This window comes from Myotis nattereri (genome assembly GCF_964212035.1).
Source record: "Myotis nattereri genome assembly, chromosome: 14".
Lineage (NCBI taxonomy): Eukaryota > Metazoa > Chordata > Mammalia > Chiroptera > Vespertilionidae > Myotis > Myotis nattereri.
In genome coordinates this window covers 58,997,007-59,019,614 of record NC_138089.1, presented here as the reverse complement: position 1 = coordinate 59,019,614, position 22,608 = coordinate 58,997,007, and the positions used below count along the sequence as shown (strand labels likewise).

The 22,608-nt window shown below is 63.5% G+C and overlaps 1 protein-coding gene across 3 annotated transcripts in view; it reads right to left on the bottom strand.

The window, feature by feature from the left end:
- Positions 1 to 8,286: 8,286 nt before the first annotated feature.
- POC1A (POC1 centriolar protein A) overlaps positions 8,287 to 22,608 on the bottom strand; it is a 34,753-nt gene continuing 20,431 nt past the window's right edge. For all 3 annotated transcript variants that reach the window (XM_081106510.1, XM_081106511.1, XM_081106512.1), the window contains 2 exons: positions 17,500 to 17,640; positions 8,287 to 8,936 (listed from right to left, as the gene is read on the bottom strand). In XM_081106510.1, coding sequence (XP_080962636.1) covers positions 8,838 to 8,936; positions 17,500 to 17,640 — 240 coding nt within the window. In that variant the 3' untranslated portion in view covers positions 8,287 to 8,837. The remainder of the gene's footprint in view (positions 8,937 to 17,499; positions 17,641 to 22,608) is intronic.

The window sequence follows — 22,608 nt, the reverse complement described above, 5'->3', positions numbered from 1 at the left end:
AAGGACCATGCAGGTGGGCGAGGCCTGGCTGTAATGGTGGGATGTTTGATGTGAGCTGAGATGTACACCCCAGACACGTCTGCATGCTTTAGTGACCCGGAGCTGTGTCACCGATAGTTTAAGCATCTTAGAAACAGACACTCCTTTTCCCACTGTTGTCCACGGATCTCTCAGAGATGGGCACCATGTTTTGAATGGCATATACTGGAGGAGGAGCAGGAGGAAGAGGAAGGGGAGGAGGAGGAAGAGGAGAGGAGGGGAGAAGGGTCGGTCAGTCCTTGCCCTCCTACCCTAAGAGGCCAGCACTCAGTGAGGGTGAGCTCCTGCTTGCTTCCCGGAGGGCAGCTTTCCGAGAGGCGCCATTTCCCCTCCCACGGTGAGTGCAGAGCAGGGGCTGGGGCTGAGGCTGGGCCCTCCAGCCCATGATGCCAGCCTCTGCCCCGGGCAGCTCCATGGTGGGGGGGCCATGGGAGCCCTGCCTGAGACCCAGACTGGGGGCCCTGGGGAGCAGGTGGGAGAGAGGATCTCGCCAAGAAAAATCAAAGAACAGGACCTGGCAGGAGGGCCGCCAGGGCCAGGAGATTGAGGGCTCCCCCGGCTGCCTGGGGGAGGCAAAGAGGGAAGAATGAAGACAGCCCCCTCCATGTGTGCAGACCTTCCCCAAGCACCTGCCCTGGGCCAGGGAGGTGTGGGACAGTGCGTGGACCTCAGAGCGGGACAGACCAACCTCACTGCTCCCTCTCCCAGCTCCTCACCAGCAGCGACCCCAGGCCCTTGGTCTACCTCCCCGCGTGCGTTCCCCCACGGCCGCTCTCCCAGCCACCACTCTGCAAAGCTTTGTCCCTGCAGACATCACTAGTCAATCCCAGCACTTTCTCCCTTGCTGAGCCATCTGCCGGCTTCCAAACCCTTCTAAGTAGGCATGACCAGTTGATGGACTGTGGTAGACAAGGGATTTCAGACCCACGTGCTAAGGCCTCAATTCATAGCCAGACCAGCCAAGGCCTCTCTGACCCCACCCCCAGCTCACGTCACCCTGACCTGCTGCCTGCTGCGCCCCGGACTCAGCACCCGCCTCCCCCACTTCCTCACTCCCTGCCCCCACCTCCGAAATCAGCGTCAGCTCAGGGGCACCGCACACTGCCCCGCTGACCTCATCCTCCCCGTGGGGCCCCTGTGCCACCCTCTCTACCCACGTGAGGGCAGTTCGGCCTGCAGGGGGCTGGGGCGGGGCACCCAGGCGGCCTCGTGCCCCACCCTCCCTCCACTTCAAGCTCCTGTCGGTACAGGTTCCCCTAAGGGGGCCGGGGCCCCACTGGGTGGGGCGCCTGGCAGGTAAGTCTTGCGAGCAGAGCACGGGCTGACTTGGGACTGATGTCAAGCGGCCTGGTTTCTGTCCTGGCGCCAAGGCCACACCCTGCGTCGCAGTGCCCACCTCCTCCGCCCTGCCTTCACCCCAGTTTCCCCAGGGAGGTGGCAGAGCGGGGCTCGTCTGCTCTACAGATGGGAACGCTGAGCCCCAGGAAGGGAAATTGTCTAGCCCCAGGACCTGGCTCCAGCCCAAGCCGGTTACTCACTTACCCACTGGGCCTGGCTGAGTCATGGTGGTGGCCCAGGTGATGGGAAGGAAACATAAACACAGCGAGTGGGAGGAGGCCTGGGGGAGGGTGATGCGCCGCCCGCCCAGGGTTCCCAGCTCTGAACTTCCCACCACAGGCTCTGGGCGTCCTGGGCAGGCACACACCTGACTGTCTCACGTCATGCTCCCATCAGCCCTGGGAGGGCTGTGACCACCTTTGACAGACGGGGAAACTGAGGCCCCATGGTTATAAATCAAGCTGTGGCAGGGGGCCGGGCCCCAGGCCGAGAACCCGGCGCTGGCTCTCGCTGTGGCCCCTGCAGGAGGAGGCCTTGGCACGGCCGCAGGGAGCCCCTGGCTCTACTAGCTGTTCCCATGTCCCGCCACCATGGCTGGGGGGGCACACTGGGGGTAGGGCAGTCACGCACGCATAATGAGGGGCTGGGCGTGCACAGCTTAGGGGCTGTCTGTCAAAGCCCTTCCCAGTCCCGGGGCCCAGGTGCAAGCCCTTCTCTCCCAGGTCTCTACGCAGCCCAGGCCCCTTACCTCTCCCGGACCCTCTCCCAGCCTCCTCTCCGCTCACGGCTCCATCCTCACAGTCCGCGCTCAGGGCAGCCGGAGGGATCGGGGAGAATGCAAATCAGACCTGGCCCGCCCCGCTCCAAAGCCTCGCGTGGGTCCCCGCAGAGTCCCCTCTGTGGCCAGCATGGCCCTTGGTCTGCCCTGCCTCTCCCCACCTGGGGCTCCTCTGATGGATCGCTGCCCAGCCCAGCCCCTCCGTGGTCCTGCCTGCTCTCTTCAGGCCTTTGCACGCAGCGGTCCCTCTCTCGAACCCTCCTAGCTTGTTCCTCTGACTGCCTTTCAGTCCTTCCCTCACCCACCCGTCCCCCAGGACTGCAGCCTCCTAGGCTCTCGTCCGCACATGGTCCTGAGATTTAAGGTGCGGGTGGTTCTGCAGCCCCTCACTTGCGCTCCCCCGCGGACCTCAGCCTGGCCTGCATGACCTGCCTGGACTCGGCAATGAGACGGATGCCCTGTTGCCAGAGGCCCCACCAGCGAGGGCTCTCCTCTCCATCCCGGACCCTCCTCCTCGCGCTCAGACTGAGCCCAAACTCCCACCCCCAGGTGGACCCAGGGGCCCTGGAGTCCCAGGCCTGGGTTCCGGTCCTGCACACGCCACCCGGAGGAGGGGCTGGGCTGGGTGGGGGCTCTGACTCTGCCGGGAGCCTCACTTACTGGCACTGAGGCCATGGCGGGTCAGAGAAGCCCCCGGAGCCGCTGAGCTGGGTCCAGTTTCCCGGGGACTCAGAGGAAGGCGGAGAGAAGGAAAAGGACCAGGCAAGCCAGGTGGGCAGCTTCCCGCCCCCAGACCCCAGGTGAAGGCCAGAGCCCTGTGACCTTACATCCCCTCCCCGCTGCAGGCCTCTGGGCAGCACCCCATGAGCCCACAGGGACTCTGAGGACGGAGGCCTGGGCTTTGGGGAGCAGGGGTCCTCAGCTGCCTGCCCGTCTGGCCACCAGGTCGTTCAGGCCTCCTGTTCCAAGCTTCTGATCCTCCTGACACCCACCCCCACGCCCCCTTTTGCCAGAAAGGGGCTGGGTCCCCGGTGGCTGAAGCAGGGGTGGGGGTGGTAGGCCTGAGGGCATGGCAGGCAGACATGCCAGCCAGGAAAATGGCAAGGGGCTGGGTGGCTGGGGGAGGGCCTGGTTCTGTAGTTCTGTCTTTGCCCAACCAGCCTATGGTTTTGGATCAGGAGGGCCAGCAGCTCCCACAGTAAAGCCCGTCCAACTTGTGAGGCTGGGAATTCCCGGGCACCTGGCGGGCGGATGTGCCAGGGCCTGGGCTGGGCCTGCTTAGGGCGGGCCGAGAGGCGGGTGCGGGTCGGTCTCTCTGTCGCTGCCAGGCCTAATTGCCTCATTAGCGTCTGCCTGCTGCCCAGGCCTGTCTGATCCTCACCCACAGCCCACACAGCCCTGTTTTTCAGGAATCCCTCCTCGGAGGGCTGAGGCATCGATGGGGACAGTGATGGTAACCATGTGGCTGTGATGAGGCTGGGAAACGTCCTGGGAGCGGGTGCCTGGTCCAGGGGTGAGGTCGCTGGGTTGAGGCCTCAGCGCCCCGCCCTGCCCAGGTTTCCCGGTCAGTGCCAGCGGCCTAGCACCTGCCTGGTGTGCGGCTTTCCCGTTCCCAGGCGGGTAGCCCGCAGCACCAGGGAAGTCTGGGGACCCTCCTTCCTGGCCTGGCCCCACCCAGCCCTATTCTTGCCACAGGGGCCCCACGACCTGGGAGACCCCCTTCCTTCAAGGACAAGGGTCTCCTGGGAGCGAGAGGGGGGGACCAATGAACTCTGACTCAGGGGCCGGGGCCAGCTCTGCCTGAGACCCTAGCCCTGGCTTACGCTGTCTCCCATCAGAGGATAGCACTGCCCTGCCCCCCCCCCACCCCTGTCTCCAGATGGGGCGGCCCCTGGCCTGAGCCCTCAGGGCAGCGCAGAGCCCAGGGCTGGAGGGGTGCGGAAAGGAGAGGGCAGTTTGGCCCGAGGTAGAGTCCTCCCTAGAAATCTTCCAGGAACCTCAGCCCCCTCCCTCCCAACCACCAGGCCCAGGCCCAGCCCAGGAGCTCAGGCTGGGGAGCGGGCTGGATCCCCCACAGAGCTGGGGACACAGCCGACGGCCTGCTATGGAATCGGGTGGCCCCTGGAGGTGCCTTGGCCTCTCCATCCCCAGAGGGGGGGCAATACCTCGCCTACCTAACTCCCAGGGTGCAGGGCCGCAGGCAGGTTCTACACGGGGCTGTCGGGGGGACGGGCTCCTTGGCTTAAGGTACTGGGCTCAGAGCCCCACCCCCCTGCACAGCAGGTGGCAGGTGGCCTTGGCCTGGTCACCTGCACCAGATGAGGACAAGTGCTGCCACTTGCCAGGCCTGCACTGGACATAGCGGGACAGTCCTACATGGCCCTCAGATGACCGAGTGCTGTGTGTGCTGGAACAGGGCTGGGTGAGATGTGGGGGGCTGGGTGGAGATTGGGGCGCTTGACCTAGAGACTTGGTGCCAATACTGACTGGTCACTGCCGTCCCCTTCGGGCCTCAGTTTCCGCCTCTATATCATTCAAGAATTCCGTGATGTCCAGCGTCCATGGCTCAGGGGTTGAGCGCTGACCTATGAACCAGGAGGTCACGGTTCGATTCCCGGTCAGGGCACATGCCCTGGTTGTGGGCTCAGTCCTGTGAGGGGCGTGCAGGAGACAGCTGATCCATGATTCTCTCTCATCATTGATGTTTCTCTCTCTCTCTCCCTCTCCCTTCCTCTCTGAAATCATTACAAATATATTTAAAAAAAAAAAAAAAAAAAAGACTTGCGTGAGGCAGGAGGAAACACACCAGGTGAGGGGCCCAGCCCTGGGCCGAGCACATATCCCCTGGCTCACCCCTCTTGTGCCTGGACAGTGGAGAGAGGGCCCTGAGGCCGGCAATGACCCCCCCCCGCCCCCCACGGGCAGGCCAGGGAGTGTGGGCAGGTGGGCTCTGAGGAGAGGCTGGCCCGACGGGGACGGACACGCAGACACGACAGCAGCTGCCCATCTGCGGCTGTCGTGGTGGGGGCGGTGCAGGGACACTCCCAACACCTGGGCCTGCCCGTGCAGGTCCCCCCGTGGGGCAAGGCTCTGCTCACAGCCTCGTGCCTCTGCCTGTGCCCACGCCTGCCCGCGGAGGGAGGGGAGGGAGGACCTCCGTCACCGGGCCCTGCGTGGTTAAGTGTGGCTCTACCTCCAACCGTGGCCTCACCAGCCCTGCCTCCCTCCCTTCGCTGTCACCCCATTCCATCCCCACCCTTTGCTCGGACGCAGCAGAAAACCCCCTTCTCTGACCTCAGGGAGCCTTCCCTCCAGGCTCTGACCCAGGCTTCCTGCCTCCTCAGGGCCCTTCCTACGGCGTTGTCCAAAGTGGGATCCGTGGAACCCCGGCCTGCCAGGTACGCCTCGACGAAAAGGCTCATGTGGTCAGATGTCTGGGAACCACCATGAACTCTGTGGCCCCGGCCGCACAGTGCAGGAGTGTGGTAAAGGCTCTGACAAGTGCTGCAGGCTCATCGCTGCCTTTATTTTGTTCATCTGGCGTTTCCCTGACTCTGCTGACCACAGCAGCGGTTCTCCCACAACCTCTGCTCCCAGCTCAGCGCATGGGCCCGTGCCCTCAGCGTGTTCTTCAGGGAAAGTGGCCTTACGTTGCCCGGTAGCTGTTCACGCCAAATTTCTCTTCTCTGGACTCCCCTCTGCATTTTCAGATGAAAAGCCGCTCAGAACCCCACAGCCTTCTCTGGCTGTAGCGGCCCGAGGTCTGCTTTTCACAAGGGGCCCAGCTGCCCAGTGGGCTCGGCTGTTCTGCCTGGCCCCGGGGAGGGGGCACGATTAACCGGGTGCTGCAGAGCAGGCTGCAGAGGGGAGAGAGGAGCCGGACCCTGGCCGGGCGTCCCCAGCCAGCTCGTGGTCGTGCCCACCCCCGCTCTCCACTTGGGGGCTGTGGACAGGGCCCTCCCCATGTCCAGGCGAGCTGGGTTATGAGCCCGAGAGCCTCCTAATGAGTTCCACATGCAGCGGATGCCTCCGGAGGAAATGGGAAGGGGCTGGGAGGAGGAGGGGGAGGGGCCGGGATTGGAAACATGTGCTTTGGAGGAGGAAGACGGAGGACGAAGGGAGAGGAAAGGGCAAAGGAGGCAAGAGCCCGAAGACTTTCTCTCTAGAAGTCCGCCCCCTCCAAGGCTGACCCCAGCCCCCCAGCCCCCCAGAAGGCCCCAGTGGTCTGCTTGGTGTGGGGAGACCCCTTAGAAGGCCCAGGCCTCTCCTTCAGGCAGAAGAGCCCTCCCCATCCCTGGCTCCGCTTGGCTGGGTTCTGGGCCATTAGGGGCAGGACTGTAGGAGGCGGGTGGGAGGGCCCATGGCATGAGGCGGCCCTGGCACAGCCTGTCTGCCAGCAGCCATGGCTCATTCATATTCACTGGCTGCCCCCCCATTACCAGAGCTCAGCGTCACCGAGGCCACTGGCTCTGCCAGCCCTAACCCACACCTTTGCCTGCCCGCCCCGCTAGCTGGTGGGCAGGGAGGTCTGGCTTGTGGGCTGGTGGCCCCATCCTCCCTCTCTGTCCAGTGGGGCCGTGCATGGGCACCCAGATTGGCCTGGCATCTGAAGCCTCCTTAGGGAAAGGCTGTGCGGGCGCCAGGCTGGCGTGTGGGGTGGGTTGCTCAGGGGCGGTTAGGAAGTGGAGCCTGAGGGCCTCATGGGGGACAATGGGTTGCCCTCGAAGGAGCCCCGTGTTTCTGGTGACATGACCTGTCAGCCTGGAGTGGGCCTTGTAGCCGACAGGACTCTGAAGCTGGGGCCCTGCCCTTCAGCCCCACCTCAGCTGCCTCCCAGGTCGTGGTCCGGAGCCCAGCAGGGACAAAGCCTGCTCGTAGAACTTTGTGCAAATTGAGCAAATCTTCCTGGCACCCCATGTTATGCGCAGGAGGCCGAAGCACAAACTGGTGAGGTCAGAGCATTCTTGGCAGTGGGAATGGCAGGTGCAAAGGCCCTGAGGTTGGAACTGGCCTGCTGTGGCTGGAGGGACATGAGGGGAGTGGCCGGTGGTTGGAGACGGGGGTGGGGATCCAGGAGGTGTCATGGCTGTGGTGGGTGCTGAGGCTGCTGGAAGGCATCAAGCAGGGATGTCATGAGCTGTCCCACAAGCTTTCTTTTTAGTGTGTTTTAATCTCACAGACTCAGGCTGCTATGTGGAGAGCAGTGGGCTCGTCAGGGTCAGGACAGCCACATGGAGGGGATGACAAGGCTGGCCCCACACTGCGTGTCCTCTGAGCAGACTTGGGGTTGCCCAGACTCCCTGCGAAAGCCTCCAGGGATGGGGAGGCCGTGACCGCCGCACGGCTGAAGGCTCTGACCTGCCCACTGGCAGGTCACCCGCCCCCCCCAGGACCCCAGCCTCCTCCCCACCCACTGCTTGCAGGAGCACCTCATAACAGTAGCCCATCCTACTGGGGCCGGTGGGGGTGGGGTGGGGGCCTCCCACAGCACCTGCCAGGCCGGTGAGGCAGCACCCAGCTTGTAGCCACCTGCAGGGGGCTCATCACCGCCACTTACCACAAGAACCTGAGGCTCAGAGAGGTCATGCTGTCACGTGGAGGTCACACAGCCGGCCAAAGGCAGGGGCAGAGCTGGCTGGAGCCAGAGCCAGCCTCGGCTCCCCACTCAGCTGGAGGCGGCAGCTGCCTCATCTTGTCGCTCAGCTCCCACCTGGACCTCACTAGCTCAGTGGCTCTGACACCCCCACCCCACCAAGGGCAGGGGTGTGGGAGGATGAAACCCTCCCGGGCTGGCTGGGCCCCAAGCCCAGTGCTGAAGGCATGGACATCAGGCACAGGAAACACTGGCCCGGCTTTCCCACAGAGGCAGAGGGCGGGGCCTCTGGAAACCCTGGGAGCCAATGGGAATCAGGTGCCTGAGGTGGGGGCAGGAAGCTGGGGGGCAGCCGGGGAGGGGTGGTGTGCAGGGTCTCCCACTGTCCTTGCTCCCCAGCACCCGGAACGGCGGCAAACAAGGGTGTTCTGGCCTCAGAGGGACTCCTGCAGGGACGCCCCAGGGCCATTTTTGCCGTCTGGGCCCTGGGATGGGGGGGCTGAGGCCTTACTTAGAATGAGCCATTTCTTCAACAACCTCAATAAAGTCCGTTTTAATTTTCAGATTCATTTGCCCTGGTGCACACAGAGGGAGAAATCAAAGCCACCGCGAGGCCAGCGTGCTTGTCCCTGGACCCGCTGCGTCAGATGGGCCCGCACAGGCGTCCGTCCGAGTCAGAGAAGACTCAGGCTCACCCACCCAGGATCCACCACGCCTGGGCTGATGGCGGGAACAGTGGGCACATGGCAGAGAGGACAAGGCCCCGTAAGCCGAGGGAGCCGGGGGGCTTGGGGCCACTCCTCAGGGAGCTGGGCTCTCAGGACGCAACTCCGAAGCGGCAAACATTTCCAGTGGCTCCTCCACGGACCCGACGTGTCCCTCATGCCTGGGCACTGCGCCGGGTCGATGGGCGTCCATGGCCAGGCGGGGCCTCCAGGGCGGGCAGCAGGGCGGGCAGAGGCACGACCCTGGGCTTGGGCGGACCTGATTCCTGCAGCTGAACCCCATTTGTTTACCCGAGTCCCACAGTACAAACCCCGGCCCACCATCCCCCGAATCAACCGGCTCCTGATTCCACCCCCGATCAGATCACGGTGTCACTCTCTGCATGATTAGCTGCTGGTTCTCCAGGCACTGCTTCAGCTTGTCCTCCGTCAGCGTCAGCCGCTGCTCCAGGATGCAGACCGTCTGCAAGACAACAGGGAGCAGGCTCAGGGGGCGCAGCCACCGGCTGACCGGGACCCCACAGCCAACCCCGCCGCTGTCCTGGCCAGCTGTCCGCTCTGCCCACCCAGGGTCCTGCCCTCCTGCCCACCCCTCCCGGCTCTGGATGGCTGTTCTCTGATGTTGTGGGCCGGGCAAGACACGCGAGGGAAAGGAGGGAGCGGGCCCCACAGCCCTTGTCACTCCCCAGACAACCAAGGGCAGGAATCCCTGGCCCTGGTGCCTGGCGTTTAGACTGGAGTCTGGGGCAGAGCCACCGCCTCACTGGGACCAGCTGTCCATGAACAACCGGACACCAGCCACCACCTTCATTCCAAAGGTGAGGGCCCGGTGCCCACAAACGAAGGCTCCCGCACCGGGGCCACCCACCCCTCAGGCCCGGGACCAGTGCAGGAAGGGGCCGCCTTGGGGAGGCTCTAACTCATCTCTGAGCCGTTTGCTCCGCGATGACGGGAGGGTGGCGCTGAGCTCACAGCAGTCCTGGAGCCTGAGGTGACAGCACGGGGCCAGCTGTTGGCTTGGCCCACAAGGCCTGTCACCACGACGGCTTCCGGAGGCTCAGCCCTTGCTCCCAGCATGCCTGGCACGATGGCTGGCCTCCAGCGCCCACAGCTGCTGGGGCTGCGCGTCCTTCGTGGGCCAGGGCCAGTCTTGCAGACGTGGCCCGGCTGGCGTGGCTCAGTGGTTGAGCATCAACCCATGAACCAGGAGGTCGCCCATTCAATTCCTGGTCAGGGCACATGCCCAGGTTGCAGGCTCCATCCCCAGGGGGGCCGTGCAGGAGGCAGCCGATGGATGTTTATATGTATCTTTCCCTTCCTCTCTCTCTAGAAATAAAAAAATAAGACTCACGGACCCACTCTGGCTCAGGAGTGTCGGCAGAGGGACAGTGGGTCTGAGTGCCGGTGTGCTCCCCAGAGGGCCTGCCCCACCTGTCACCGCACCCAGCCCTGCTCAGCCCGACCCCGACCCCGGCCGGCCACGTCTGCGCCCCCACTGAGAGAGCCTGTGCGTGCCAAGCCCACACCCAGCACTGGCCAGTCTACTGCGGGCAGGCATCGAAATGGGTCAGATAAGAAGCAGGACTTTCTATGAATTTTCCCTGTTTGTGGCTTTCCCAAGAGGTTTCGCCACCTTCCCCGAGGGCTCCGAGAGGCACTGGGCCTTGGTCCAGTCCCTTCGCTTAATGAAGCGCCGAGACCTCTGGGAGGGAGCGTCCCACTCAGGCTGCTGTGAATCCTCCCAGGGCCCGCACCCCGGGCCTCAGGGGCCCGCACCCCCGGCCGCAGGGCAGGCCTGAGAAGCGCTGCCGTGGACTGTGAGGCGACCCTGAGAGGCAGAGCTGAACTGAGGCGTCACTCGCTCCGAGCGGCGGCGGGGGAGGGTCTGCATCTCGTAAATGTGGCGGAAACAGCCCCCGGCTGGTCCAGACCAACCCGCATTCCTCAAGTTTCCACTGGCTGCTGAGACACTCAGTGAGCCAAGCTTCAGAATCATTCTTCATCCAGACTTTTTCCGACAGCCCCGACTCCAGGCCACACCGGGGAGCCAGCCTGCCTCTCCTTCCCTGGCCCTCCCTACACGGACCCACTTTGCACACGTGGAGGCAGTGGATGCCGGGCCACAAAGGTGGGGGGGTACTGAGGGAGGCAGTGGGGACCAAAACCAAGATCATGAGCCAGGGGTGTCCAGCATGACCCCCAGGGAAATCCTGGGAGAGGCTGCCAGGACGTCTGAGGGGAGCGCTGTCCTCTGTCCGCTTTGGGGCGGCGTTACCAGGCCCCGGGCTCCTCCCTCACAGCTCAAGGTGCGTCAGACGCTTCCTCTGACACCTGAAGGGCCTCCGAGTGCAGCACAAAAATAACTGTTTACTGTTAGTCCCCAAAGAGCCACAGCGAGGCCCAAAGCAGCTGCCACAACGCCCGTCCTCAGCGGCTGTCGGCATCAGGCCCGACTCCCGAGTGGGAAGCGCAAGGCAGGGGTCCGGCGGACCCTGCTCCGGGCCTCTCGGCCTCTTCTCTCTGGCCATGGAGTTTCCAGGAGTCTGCCCCGACGGGCTCAGGGTCCTCGGGGCTCTGGGACTCAGAACAGGGGAGCCCTGCTCCCACAGTCCCCCACACCCACCAACGGCTCACATTGGCCAGTCCGGATGCCCTGTGCGGGCCAGGGCCTGGGTGTGGGTCTCTGTTGGCCTCCAAGTAACTGAGGGCGAGCTGCCACTCCTGGCGTGTGTGACAGGGACTCAGGTGTGTGTGGGCGACTCTGGACATCAGGTGCTGGGAGGCCCCGTGGGGTGCAGGGCCGAGCTGTGAGGGGCTCAGGGGCGTGGCTGTCGCCAGGATTCTCCCTGGGCTCCTGGGGTGTAGGGAGGGAGTCAGGTGTGCCCTGAGGAGGACCCCAGTCGGGAGAGGGAGCGGCCAAGGCCCTTTATGCCACCCTGTCCCTGTCCAGCCGCCGTGGCGCTCTCCCTGGGCTGGGCCGCCTTCCCTTCGTGCCCCGCCTCCTCTGGGCCTGTTTCCCAGCCCCCACTGCCTCTCGCCCGCCGGCTTCCTCTGGAGGTGGGTCTGTCCTCATCCTCTGGCAGCTCTTGCTCAGTTCTCACTTCCACTTCCTGTTCAGGCCTCTTTCTCACCCCCTTTTCATGAATGGCTGTTTGGGGTGCAGGGTGTCAGTCTGGCCATGGGAACTGGGCTCCGAGGAGAGCCTGGGCCCCTGGCATGACCTCCTGCTCTGGGGCGGATGCCCCGCTGGCAGCCCTGGAAGGAGAGCTCCGACCAGCTCAGGTCTGAGCAGGCGGAGCCAGGGAGGACGGTGTCCTGCAGGCCGGTGGCCAGTTTTTGGAGCGCTGGCTCCGGAGTGAGCTCTGGGGAAGGGGCTTGGCCTGGGATGACCAGGCTGCCCAGTCCCACCCTCGGCAGTGAGTGAACAGGCACTTCCACGCTGACCAAGGGCGTGCCCTCCAAGCCAGGTCCTTCCAGCAGCTGCTCCTCCTCCCACAGCCACGGCCATCACCTCCTGCGTGTCCCCCACGAGCGGATGTAGTGGGAGAACTGGAGCCGTCACTTCTACAAAAGCCTGAGGGGCCACGGACCACCCACGGGCCCCGACGTCACCCACCCCACCCGCCTCTCAGGTGCCTGCCACGTGCAGCAGCGACTGGCTCCCATGGCTCCCAGGCCCTGGCGCGGCCACAGGATTGGTCCTGTCTGGGCTGGCTGTGGCAGGGCTGCTCCCCCAGGACTCACACAGGAAGGAGGACAGAATGATGGTCAGCCAGCCACTCTGTCTGCGTCTCCCAGATCTCTGGCCAGGGCCTGACAAAATGCTTCTGCGGGTGCAGCCTGGCTCCCAGCTCCCCCTGACGCCTAATCCCGCCACCTCGGGACTTCTCCGCGCCCACACCCTGCTCCAAGCAGGGCCCTGCGTGGGAACCGCCGAGACCCTTAGATTAGCACTGGTTCTATGGACCAAGTGCCCTCCCGGAGCATGGGCACAGGCGACACAGAGGCGGACAGGGCGGCTGGGCCGGATGACGATAGAGGCACAGGGCCGCCCTCCGTCCACATGCACCTCCGTCCACAGGCACCTGCTGGGCCGGGGGCACAGTGGTGAGGGGAACCGAGACTGCCCTGGAAGGTGCCAGGGCCACGTGTGGGCAGAAGCCCAGATTGAGAGAAGTGTGTTGGGCAGAGGCAGTAGCTGGGCAGAGGCCAGGGAGATGGGGAGCTCAGCAGGGGCTGACGGGGGTGAAAACAATACCACGGTCAGACCCCATTCAAGACCCTCTGGCCGCCGTGTCCGGCAGGACACCTCTGCCCCAGCTGGCTCCTCCTGCCCCAGGCGGCCCCCAGTCCCCATCCTGACACCTCGCCTTCCTGGTGATTCCTGGGGCCTCCACATTGCTCTGCCATGTCCTTGCCCTTCTGAAAGCTCTGGCATTCGGATGGTGGCATTCACCTGGCACTCAAGGCCTGTGCTGCCTGTGGCTGTGTTCTTCCTGCCCAAATCCCGCCCACCTGGACCCTACTCCAGTCCCCCTGCCCGAGAAGCCCTGCAGGTCGCAGCCCCAGCCACAGGAGCTTGCTGCACCTCCCAGCACATCCCGGGTGTAGTGCGGCGGTGGGTCCTTGGGAAGTGCTGTCAGGGTGTCTCCTAGTCCCCATCGAGTCATGTCTGGCGAGCCACAGGTTCCAGAACTATAGAGCCAGGGTTCGAATCTGAACCTGACCACTAACTTGCTGAGTGGACTCGGCTTCAGATCCCTCATCTGTCCACTCGTAGGGCACTGTGATCCTTTACTAACAGCCAATATTTACGTGGCACTTGTCTGTGCCAGGCTGGGCACAGGGCTGCAACATGGCTCCCCCACCTCTTAACCTCACGAGGGCCATGGCTGAGCTGGGCTCTTGGGGGAGCTCTGGGCCCCGATGGGGCGTGATGAGGCCCGGAACACGCCAGCTTGTGGTCAGGCCTGGGAGGGCTGGAACCACTGGGGCACGTGTGGTCTGGCTGCTTCTGTGACGGAAAGTTCCCTTTAATCATTTCCAGGCTTGCAGTTGATGTGTGCTCCTCCTAGCCCCCCAACACAGGAGCCAGAAGGGGGTGCACCCAGGGGGACAGAGGGTCCCAGGTGTCCTGGGTCTCAAGGAGAGGGCACACTCAGCCGCATCACCAGGCACTGGTGCGAGGCCAGAGAAACACCCTGGGGCCAGTCACTGGCTCAACGCCCGTCTCGACTATGCCACACAGAATGCCGAACTTTCCTCTGGTTTCATTGCAAAAATGGGAAAATGTGGAATTAATCTCCCCTGCAGCATGGCTTGACTTCACTAGGATTCTAAAAATCTAAAACAGATGCAATAAAAGGGGCTCTCTCTGCTGGGGGGCCCAGTGAGCTATCAAAACAAAGGGGCTGCTGGGCCCAGCGCCTGCCCGGCTCCGGCTGCTCCGGCTCCGCCGCTCACTGCGTGTCTGTGCTTGTGCGCGTGCACGAGCAGGGCTGGCCCACTGCCTCAGCCTCAGCCGGGCCACTATGGTCTCCAGCCCAGGGGCAAAGGCCAGCCCTCCAGCCTCCGGCCGCTGCCTGATGGCGGCAGCACAGGGCGGGTTTCCTTGCTCCCCACTGGCCCAGCTCCCTCCACGATAGGTGCACGCTGAGTGCTGAGTGCTGAGTGCCTGAGCCCTGGGGACACAGGGCAGGCCCTGAACCAGCTGCCCAGGCCCAAGGGCAGCCCTCGTCGGCTTCGCCTGGCTGGGGAAGAATACGCCCCCAGCTGGGGTCTGGGACCTGGCGGGCTGGAGGGGCCCCGCCAGCTGGCCTGGGAGGGAGGAAACTCCTGGCCTCCGCAGGAAGGGGGTGCACCCCGGGGGGCAGGAGTCCAGTTCCTCCCCTCCCACCTCAGAACTGACTTGAGGACTAAATGCTCCGAGGCCTCCACTTCCCAGGGAAGGAGTGGAGACTCCCCGCGTGCTGACGCCTGACACGCTCCCTTGCCCAGGATCTCACAGCTGCTGCACAGAAAACCGATTCCTCCTCTAAAGCAATTCCTCCTCATCTCTCTGGGCTCAACAACTGTCTTTTTAACGGGCCCCTTTGCCCCACAGTCTGCTGCTAACAACACACAACGAACCTGTCCCTGGAGCCCCACGTGATCTCAGGGCACAGGGCTTCTCTGCATGCCTGCATCCCTGCCCCACCTCTGCGGAGGTCAGCTCTGCGGGAAGCAGTGAGACGCCATCTTCTATTGCGGATTAGCCACGGGATTAGGGAACCTTGACTAATTTACCTTCCTCATGGCCTTACAGCAACTCCTTTTAAATAAACACAGGCTTTTCCACATCATCCCCACAGGAGAAGCTATAAAAAGTGGGTTCACTCCCCCCACCCTAGAAAACTGGATGCTCCGGGACCCGTGGGGCGCTGTGCACCAGGAGGACCTGAGCCCCATGCCACCGACACTGGCTGCATTCAAGCTCCTCTCTGTGTCAGCCGCACGCAGGCCCCCAGGGAGCCAAGTGCCTGATGGGCAGGCCCCAGGGTGGGGGGCACTGGTCACTGCTCAGCCACAGGCTCTGCTGTGCTCTGACGCCAAGGCGAGTCCCAGCAGGGCTGCGCATGTGGGAACCTTGGCCGTGGCCACCTCTGCATCTATTTCTTCAGAGGCTGACCTGTCCAACCATCCGTATCGAGGCTTCATTTTCCAGGACCTCATAAAACACAACGGTCCTGAGTCAGAGACACACGTGGTGGCTCCTTGGACCTGGGAGAGGTGGCGCAGCAGACAGGCCAGGCTGTGACCCCGTGAACCACTGGCGGGAAACGGCCTCCCGTGGCCAGTTTTCTGGACACACCAGCTGGGCCCCGACAGCTCTCCCAAATGCCATGTCCTCCCACGTTCAAAGCTCCCTTCTGCTGCTTCTCCACCAGCTGTGGCTACTGTGGGTCAGGCCAGCCTGGACAGCCCTCTGCAGAGCGGGAAGGCGGCAGGCCCGCCCGCAGCTGTCTCCCGGACCAGCTCAGAGCCATGCAGGCCCGCTTAGGGCTGCCTGTCTCACCACAGTACTCACACAGCCCCTTCCCATGCCTGGGCTTGGCCCTTCCTTGGAGGGCATGGGGTCCCCAGGAGAGTGAGAGCGAATCTCCTGGAGTCCCCGCTCCCCTCCTCCCTCCCCAGCCCCAGGCCTGCTGGGGCGCACAGGAGAATCTCAGAGATGCCTGACCATTCCCAGGCCCCAGAGGTAACAGCAGCCATCACCAGCCCATCAGGAGGGCGGGGCCGTTGCGCTGCAGCTTGTCTGGGAGGGGGGCTTTCTGTCACGACGCAGACGATGGAAGCCAGAGCTGCCACCCAGCCCCCAGCGCTTCTGCATGTGCAAAGCCAGGGGAGCCTGCGGATAAACTGCCACAAAGAGACAGGGCTGGGACCTGCTGGAGTCAGACGCCGAGTCCCTGCTCCCGGGAGCAGCTCTGACAGAGGAGTCTCTCCTGACTGAGGGAGGGAGCCCTATCCGTGGGGGAGGGAGGACGGCCGGGCAGGTGGCCACATGTGCTCATGTGGAGGCCGCTCCTGTGCAAACAGCACCCACCACCCTGCCTGTGACCCTGCCGCCTGCAAGTGAGGCAGAGTCTGCACGCACATGCACGCACACACACGCACGCGCGCGCGCGCACACACACGACATGGGGACCATCGGGGGCAGGGGGTGGATGACTCACGCTATCCCTTCCCAACAAGCTGGTCTGGGCACACCTGGAGGACTGAGCTTGGCCACCTTCCACCAGTGTGGACGAGACGCCTCGCCTGAGTAGCCCATCAAATAGGGAACGGCCAGGACCATGGGGGTGGGGAGGGGGGTCATGGTGTCTCGAAGCAAACGGGCCACCCTCGCCAACTCCCGGAGCCAGCTTCTCAATTACGACCATTCCAACTGCCAACACGTAACGAGCCTTCCACGCGCACCCCAAAAACTGCGACGGGAGCATTTTTAGCATTTTACTCCTCTGGATCCAAGGGCACTATTTTTAACCATCTTCTCAGACTTCGAAGTTCCGAAGTCTGTCCTCCGAGGTCCTAATGGAGTCCCGGCCGCTCCCTCGACGAGGCTGCAGGGAGCACGTGGCAGCGCAGCTCTGACAGGACAGGTCGGGGCCTGTTCAGTCTCAGCGCCTGCTCCCCTCCGGGCACGGGCCTTCTCAGGCTTACCGGCTCCAGATGTCTGACGATGAGCGCAGGCCCGCCCACCCACCGACGCCACCGACACCAGCCTTGCCCTCCTGCCCTTCCTTCCATGGGTCCAGGTGTGCAGTCCAGCTGGGACACTGGGACACGCTGGGGGCCATGACACAAGGGGGCTTCCTCCCTCGCTCCAGGCCCAGAGGCAGGAATGAGGCCGTGGCCCTGTGTCCATTTCGTCACAGACTCAAGGGTCCTTTGCGTCCCTCCCACACCCTCACTCTACCCAAGCTGAACCAAGAGAGAGGGGTCTGCACCCGAAGCCAAGGGGGGAAGGGGCCTGAGCTTGGTCCTTTAAACCTTGCCTTGTCCACCCCCACCCCTATCTGACCCACACCTGCCACACGGGGCTTGGCTCGTGGCCTGGACGTGCTCAGGGCCCCCAGCCTGCAGGCGGGCTGCTCCCTCGGCCAGGACGCTGCTCCCCAGGATGAGCTGCCCCGCTGGCCTCTGCACTGCTGGCCGCCACCTCGTCAGGGCCTGTACCGATGCTACTGCCCTACAGGCTGTTAGGAGCTGCCGGACCCACGCACGCTCCACAGGGCAGGCCCGCGTCTGTCCTATGATGAGGGTGGTCAGTGCCACAGCGCGCCAGGGCCAGGCACAGGCCAACACCTCCCACGGGCTCACCTCCTTCAATGCTCACCACGGACACGGGAGGCAGAGCCCACGACCACGCCCCTCACAGACACACCAGGTGGCTCCGAGGGTAAGGGCAGTGCCAGTTCGAACCAGAGCCGGGGCTCCCCACCTTGACTGCGGCCGAGTGCGGACGTGGCGGTGGCGTGGCCTACCTGGGTGAGGACGTCCAGCTGGCCCACGATGTGCTCCAGCGTGCTGGTCAGCGCCTGCGGCGTGCTGGCGGGCTCCCTCGGCGCGCTCTGCACCGACTCCTGGCTCCTGGCTCTGCCCGGGACGTGGAAGTCCACTTCCGGCTAAAGACAACGAAAGGAGGGGAGCCCTCAGTCCTGGCTGAGCGTGGAGGGAACACTGAGCGAGGGTCGCCCGTCCGAAGGGCTGGGACCACCAGCAAACGGAGGAACGAATCCCAGTGCTCAGGAGGACCGGCCACAGGCGGGGCCCCACCGCGGGCGCACCCTGTCGCCTCCCCTTCTGAGCAGCGACCACCAACGAGGAGGCTTGAGGGGCAGGAGGGGAGCAGGTGGGCCGGAGAGCGCCCTCAGGTGCTGGAGGCCCTGGGCTGCTCCTGACGGGACTGGGGTTTCTGCCGAAGATCCTTCAGACCCCAAATGCGGAAGACGCCATCCCCAACCCCACACACTCGGGCAAGTGGCTTCAGGAGACTCGTGCCGGTCCACAGGGTGGCCCCGAGCCACTGTCCCGCGGACACTGCAGTCTGGGAACCCACAGTCCCTCTGTGGACTTGCCCCCTGTGGGAGGGACGTGCTCGATGAGGCTCACCCTCTCGGCTGCCCCAGCAACCCACTGAGGCAGCCATGCTGGGCTCGGGGGGCATCCAAACGCTGCCATGTCAGGACACTTCGCCAGTCCTCCAGGGCTCCGCCGCCTCAGGAAGCAAACTCCAGCCCCCGACAAGGCACCCTGCGCGGGCCTGCCTCGTCCCGCAGCTCCCCTCTGCCTCTGCACCCTCACACCCAGCTCTGAGGGCGTCTGTGTGGGGAGGGCCCACAACCCTTCCCTGCTCTGAGCAGCCCCCCTCCATCCCTTTGCAGCCCCGCACCCCAGATCAGAAGCGCTCTGAGCTCCCGCACACCTGGCCCCCCACCCCCTCCCCCTTCTGCGTGTTTTCCTTTATTAGGAACGCCTCCTAACCTCATAGATAACAAACTCTTGAGAGCATATGGATTTGAACTTGGAAAATGCAGGCCCTGGTGGTTCAAGAAAACTTAAATGTGAGACACAAGCCGGGGGGATTCTTGAAAACGGAGGGGCACTGTGTCCAACGCCCGCGACCTGCACGCCCGCGAGGGCGCCGTGCCCGCAGTGAGACCTCAGCCCACGGGGCCGGGCCGGGCCGTTCCCGCCTCCGGGGGTCGGTGCACTCAGACCTGAACGCCAGGCCTCATCCCAGAAGCCTCGACGGGCCTTCACCTCAGCCACGGCCCTCAGACCCAGGCGGTTTTCCAGGAAGAGCCTGGCGACACGCGAGCTCATACTGACAGGCCACGGGGCCTCCACCTTCTTGTCTGTGAAATGGGGGCCACCCTGCCTCTGGGCTGGGCTGTGAGCAGTGCTCATCTCCAGGCACAACAGGCCTGGGCCACCTCGCCCGGGGCCCAAGTCCCGTCACGAGGCCCGTGGCTCCCTCGGGAAGGGCCGCGAGAGGAAGAGTGGGAGCCGTCCCCCTGCTCCGACAGCTGGTGTCTTCGAGGAGCGCTCAGGCGGCACTCCGCTGCGTGGGGAGGAGTGAAGTTCTGAGTGTTTCTGCAGAATGGCCCAGACCTGGCTGCACTGGCTGCTGGAGGCACAGTGGGGGGACGATGGGAGCGGGTGGGATGGCCCAGGCCTGTTGGGGTGGGGGGACGACGGGAGCGGGTGGGGTGGCCCAGGCCTGTTGGGGTCGGGGGACAGCCTGCGGGAACCATGTTCCCGTCTACTCCGAGCTTTCACAACAAAGGAAACTGAGGCTCAGACAGGACATGGCTGTGGGGAGGCGCCAGCCTCAAGCCTCACTCCCAAGTCCCAGGTCCTGCAGCTGGCTTCTCCTCTGACCACGCTACCCCGTCCCCGTCTCCCCTTCAGCGGGACTCGGCCTGTCTCTGCTTCCCGTCCACGCTCCGCAGACACCACAGCCTGAGCGCAGGCCGCCTGCACGGGAAGAGGCACTCGCTGCTGTGAACTTGCCAGCGATGGGGCACGATGCACACACGTCACCTCATTCCACCTGTCCAAGGGCCCCTCACAGCAGGCATCGGGACCCGTATTTCTCAGGTGGGGAAGCAGGCTCAGGGAGGGTGAATAACTTGCTCTAAGTCACCCAGGAAATGACAGAGCTGGGGTCCGAACCCCAAATACAGGCAGTTCCTGAACACCAGGCAGTTTTGCTTCCATGGGCCCAGCTGCTCTTACACCCAGCCCCTGGGTCTAACATTCTGGGTCACTCCCCCCCGACCCCCTAGAATGCCAGCCAGGCACAGGGCTGAGCACAGCACAGGCCCTTCACGAACACTCACACTTCCGACAGCCAAGCCCCCAGCGGCGTGCCTGTGCGGTGACACCTCCCAGGCGAAGGGCCTGCAGCCCCGCCGGGAGCATGGCCTCGCACCTGCACTCCAGCACAGACGTGGCATTTCCCCAAGAGCTTAGCAAACAGGCGATAAAGCAGAGATGAGATGGGCAAGAGCAGGAAGACACCCTATCAGGGAAACTGCATCAGCGCCCTGTTGAAGTCAAAGGGTAGGAGGGGCCTTGCCCGGTGGCGCCTGTCGCGACTAAAATCACACGAACCCACGTGCACACACCTGTGGAGCTGCAGCGACAGGCAGAGGAAGGCGAGGGTGTGCTACTCCGCAGAGAGAGGAGTGGCCGATACTGGTAACAACACAGGTGACTCTCAAAAGGGAAAGGAGCAGACCCAGAGACGTACCCGTGTGACCTGTGTACGCGGCGCTGGAAACGCACACTGGCCTGTGACAGCAGGAGCTGCGGCGGCTGCAGAGGGGGCAGTGGATGGGCCACAGGAGGCACAAGGGAACTTTGGGGATGGAGTCACTCTAGCCCCGACATGTGGTGATCACATGCCTATGTGCTCACTTTTTAACATGGTGGCTGTGATTCTTCACATGTTACTAAGCCTGGCTTTTCAAAAAATGCAGTTACAACTGAAACGCCCCTGGGAGCCCGATCTGCCGGCCACATGACAGGACACGACACCGCCCACTGCCACTCTGTACCGAGTGCCCATCACCTCTTCACACGCCAGCACCAGTGGGCAAGGCCCACGCTGAGGAGCAGGGGGAGGCCCGTGAGGGCCACACGGGCCTGGGGTACAGTTTCCCAAAGCAGAGCCAGCTCACACTTCAGAGCTTCTGGTTCCCAAAGCCTCGCCTCCCCAGTCATCAGGGGAGCAGGTGTCCCGGGAGGAGGTCCCAGCAGGGGCTCTCTGGTCTGTGGGTGTCAGGCCTCAGCCGCTTAGGGGCCACACACCTGGCCAGCAGCCAGGAGCGGCCGGAGCTCCCTATGGAGATGCCATGAGCTGACCGGACAGAACCCCTCTGGCGGGTGGGTGGTAATTAACACCTGCCCCAGGCAGAAACGGCTCTTCTCTTAATCCCTCGCCCTGGACCTTGCCCTGCCCGGCCGCTCCAGAAACAAGCTCTGTACCAGGCACAGGTCCACGGCTTGAGTGTGGGACACGGAGAGGACAGGGAGGGGCCCAGGCCTGAGATCTGGGCCGTCTCACTGGTGCCACCTCCTTCAGAGACCAGGTGGGGAGAGCCTGGCCACTGCCCACTTAGAACACCAAAGCAGGTCATTCTTTCCAAAGCAGAACAGGAAGACATGGACACACACACACACACACCCCTCCCATGATGAGACCTTTTCCAGGGAGTCTTTCGACCGTCAGTCTAAGTGAGGGCACAGAGGCTCGAGGCCAGGCCTTTCCCAGTCGGCACCCCGGGCCCAGGCCCTTGGCAATCGCCCTCATGGAAAGTTAATGGCGCCCGTTTGGCCGCCTCCCTGCTCACTCCTCGGGCTCTGGCGAGGGAGCGGGGTGCAGAGCACTCACTTGGGCTCCCCCTCACCTCCAGCGTCTCACGGGAAAACACACGGCTCTTTTCTCAACTCCGAGCTTGAAGGAACACTGGTGCTGTAGCCCCACAGACTTGTGGACTAGATTTACGGCAGCCTTGTTTGCCCTATAATTTAAGGTTCCGGCCTGGAGTCCAACAAGAGGAAACTTCTGGTTCTAAACATAGCCCTGAACCCAAGACAGATTCTGGTTTCTTTAAACCTTCAACTTGCTTGGCGACCTTGCTCGTGTCCTCCGGAGCCAGCCTGCTGGCTGAGTGAGTGCACAGCTGTGCAGGGTGCTTCCCGCGGACCACCACCTGTTCCGTGAGGGCGGCCCTTGCGCGGCTCAGTTACACACATGCCCGAGGGCCTTGCCGCTGGCGCTAAGCACCTCGGTCCCCCATCGAGGCTGAGGCCGCCACACTAGGAGCTCAAGGCTTCTGATCAGGCCCATGTGTTGACTGTAGGTTTTTTAAAAAATTAAACCCCTTTAAACTAATGTTAGGCTTAGGAAAAAGTTGCAAAAGGTGGTAAAGAATTGTCATCTATTCTTCTCCTAGGTTCCCCCAGTTTTTAAAAAAAATATTTTTTTTATCGATTTCAGAGGGAGAGGGAGAAAGAGATAGAATAGAAGTCAACGATGAGAGAGAATCATTGATCGGCTGCCCCCTGCACACACCCTACTGGGGATTGAGCCCACAACTCGGGCATGTGTTCCGACCAGGAATAGAACCGTGACCTCCTGGTTCATAGGCTAATGCTCAGCCACTGAGCCATGCTGGCTGGGCAGGTGTCCCCCGTATTAACATCTCACATAACCATCAGGACAATGGTCACCTAGGAAATCAACACCGGGTCAATGGCATCAGCCAAACCGAGGGCCCCACTGGACTCCCCCAGCTTTCCTACGAACGTCCTTGGATCCCGCTGGCCCAGAACCCGACCAGGCCCTCAGGCTGCGCTCAGCGGCTTCTCCTCCGCCTGCCGCAATGTCAGTTCCTCCGTGACCTTGTCCTGTGACCTTGGCGCTTTGGGAGAGTACTGATCAGCTGTATGGCCCCATGTGCCTTCATCTGGGTCTGCCTGGCGTTTTCTCACAAGTGGGGTGAGGTTATGCGTGGTTGCCAGGGACACCACGGAGGCGGCTCGTGCCAACAGGCCTGGCTCTGCATGGCGCTGACCTGACA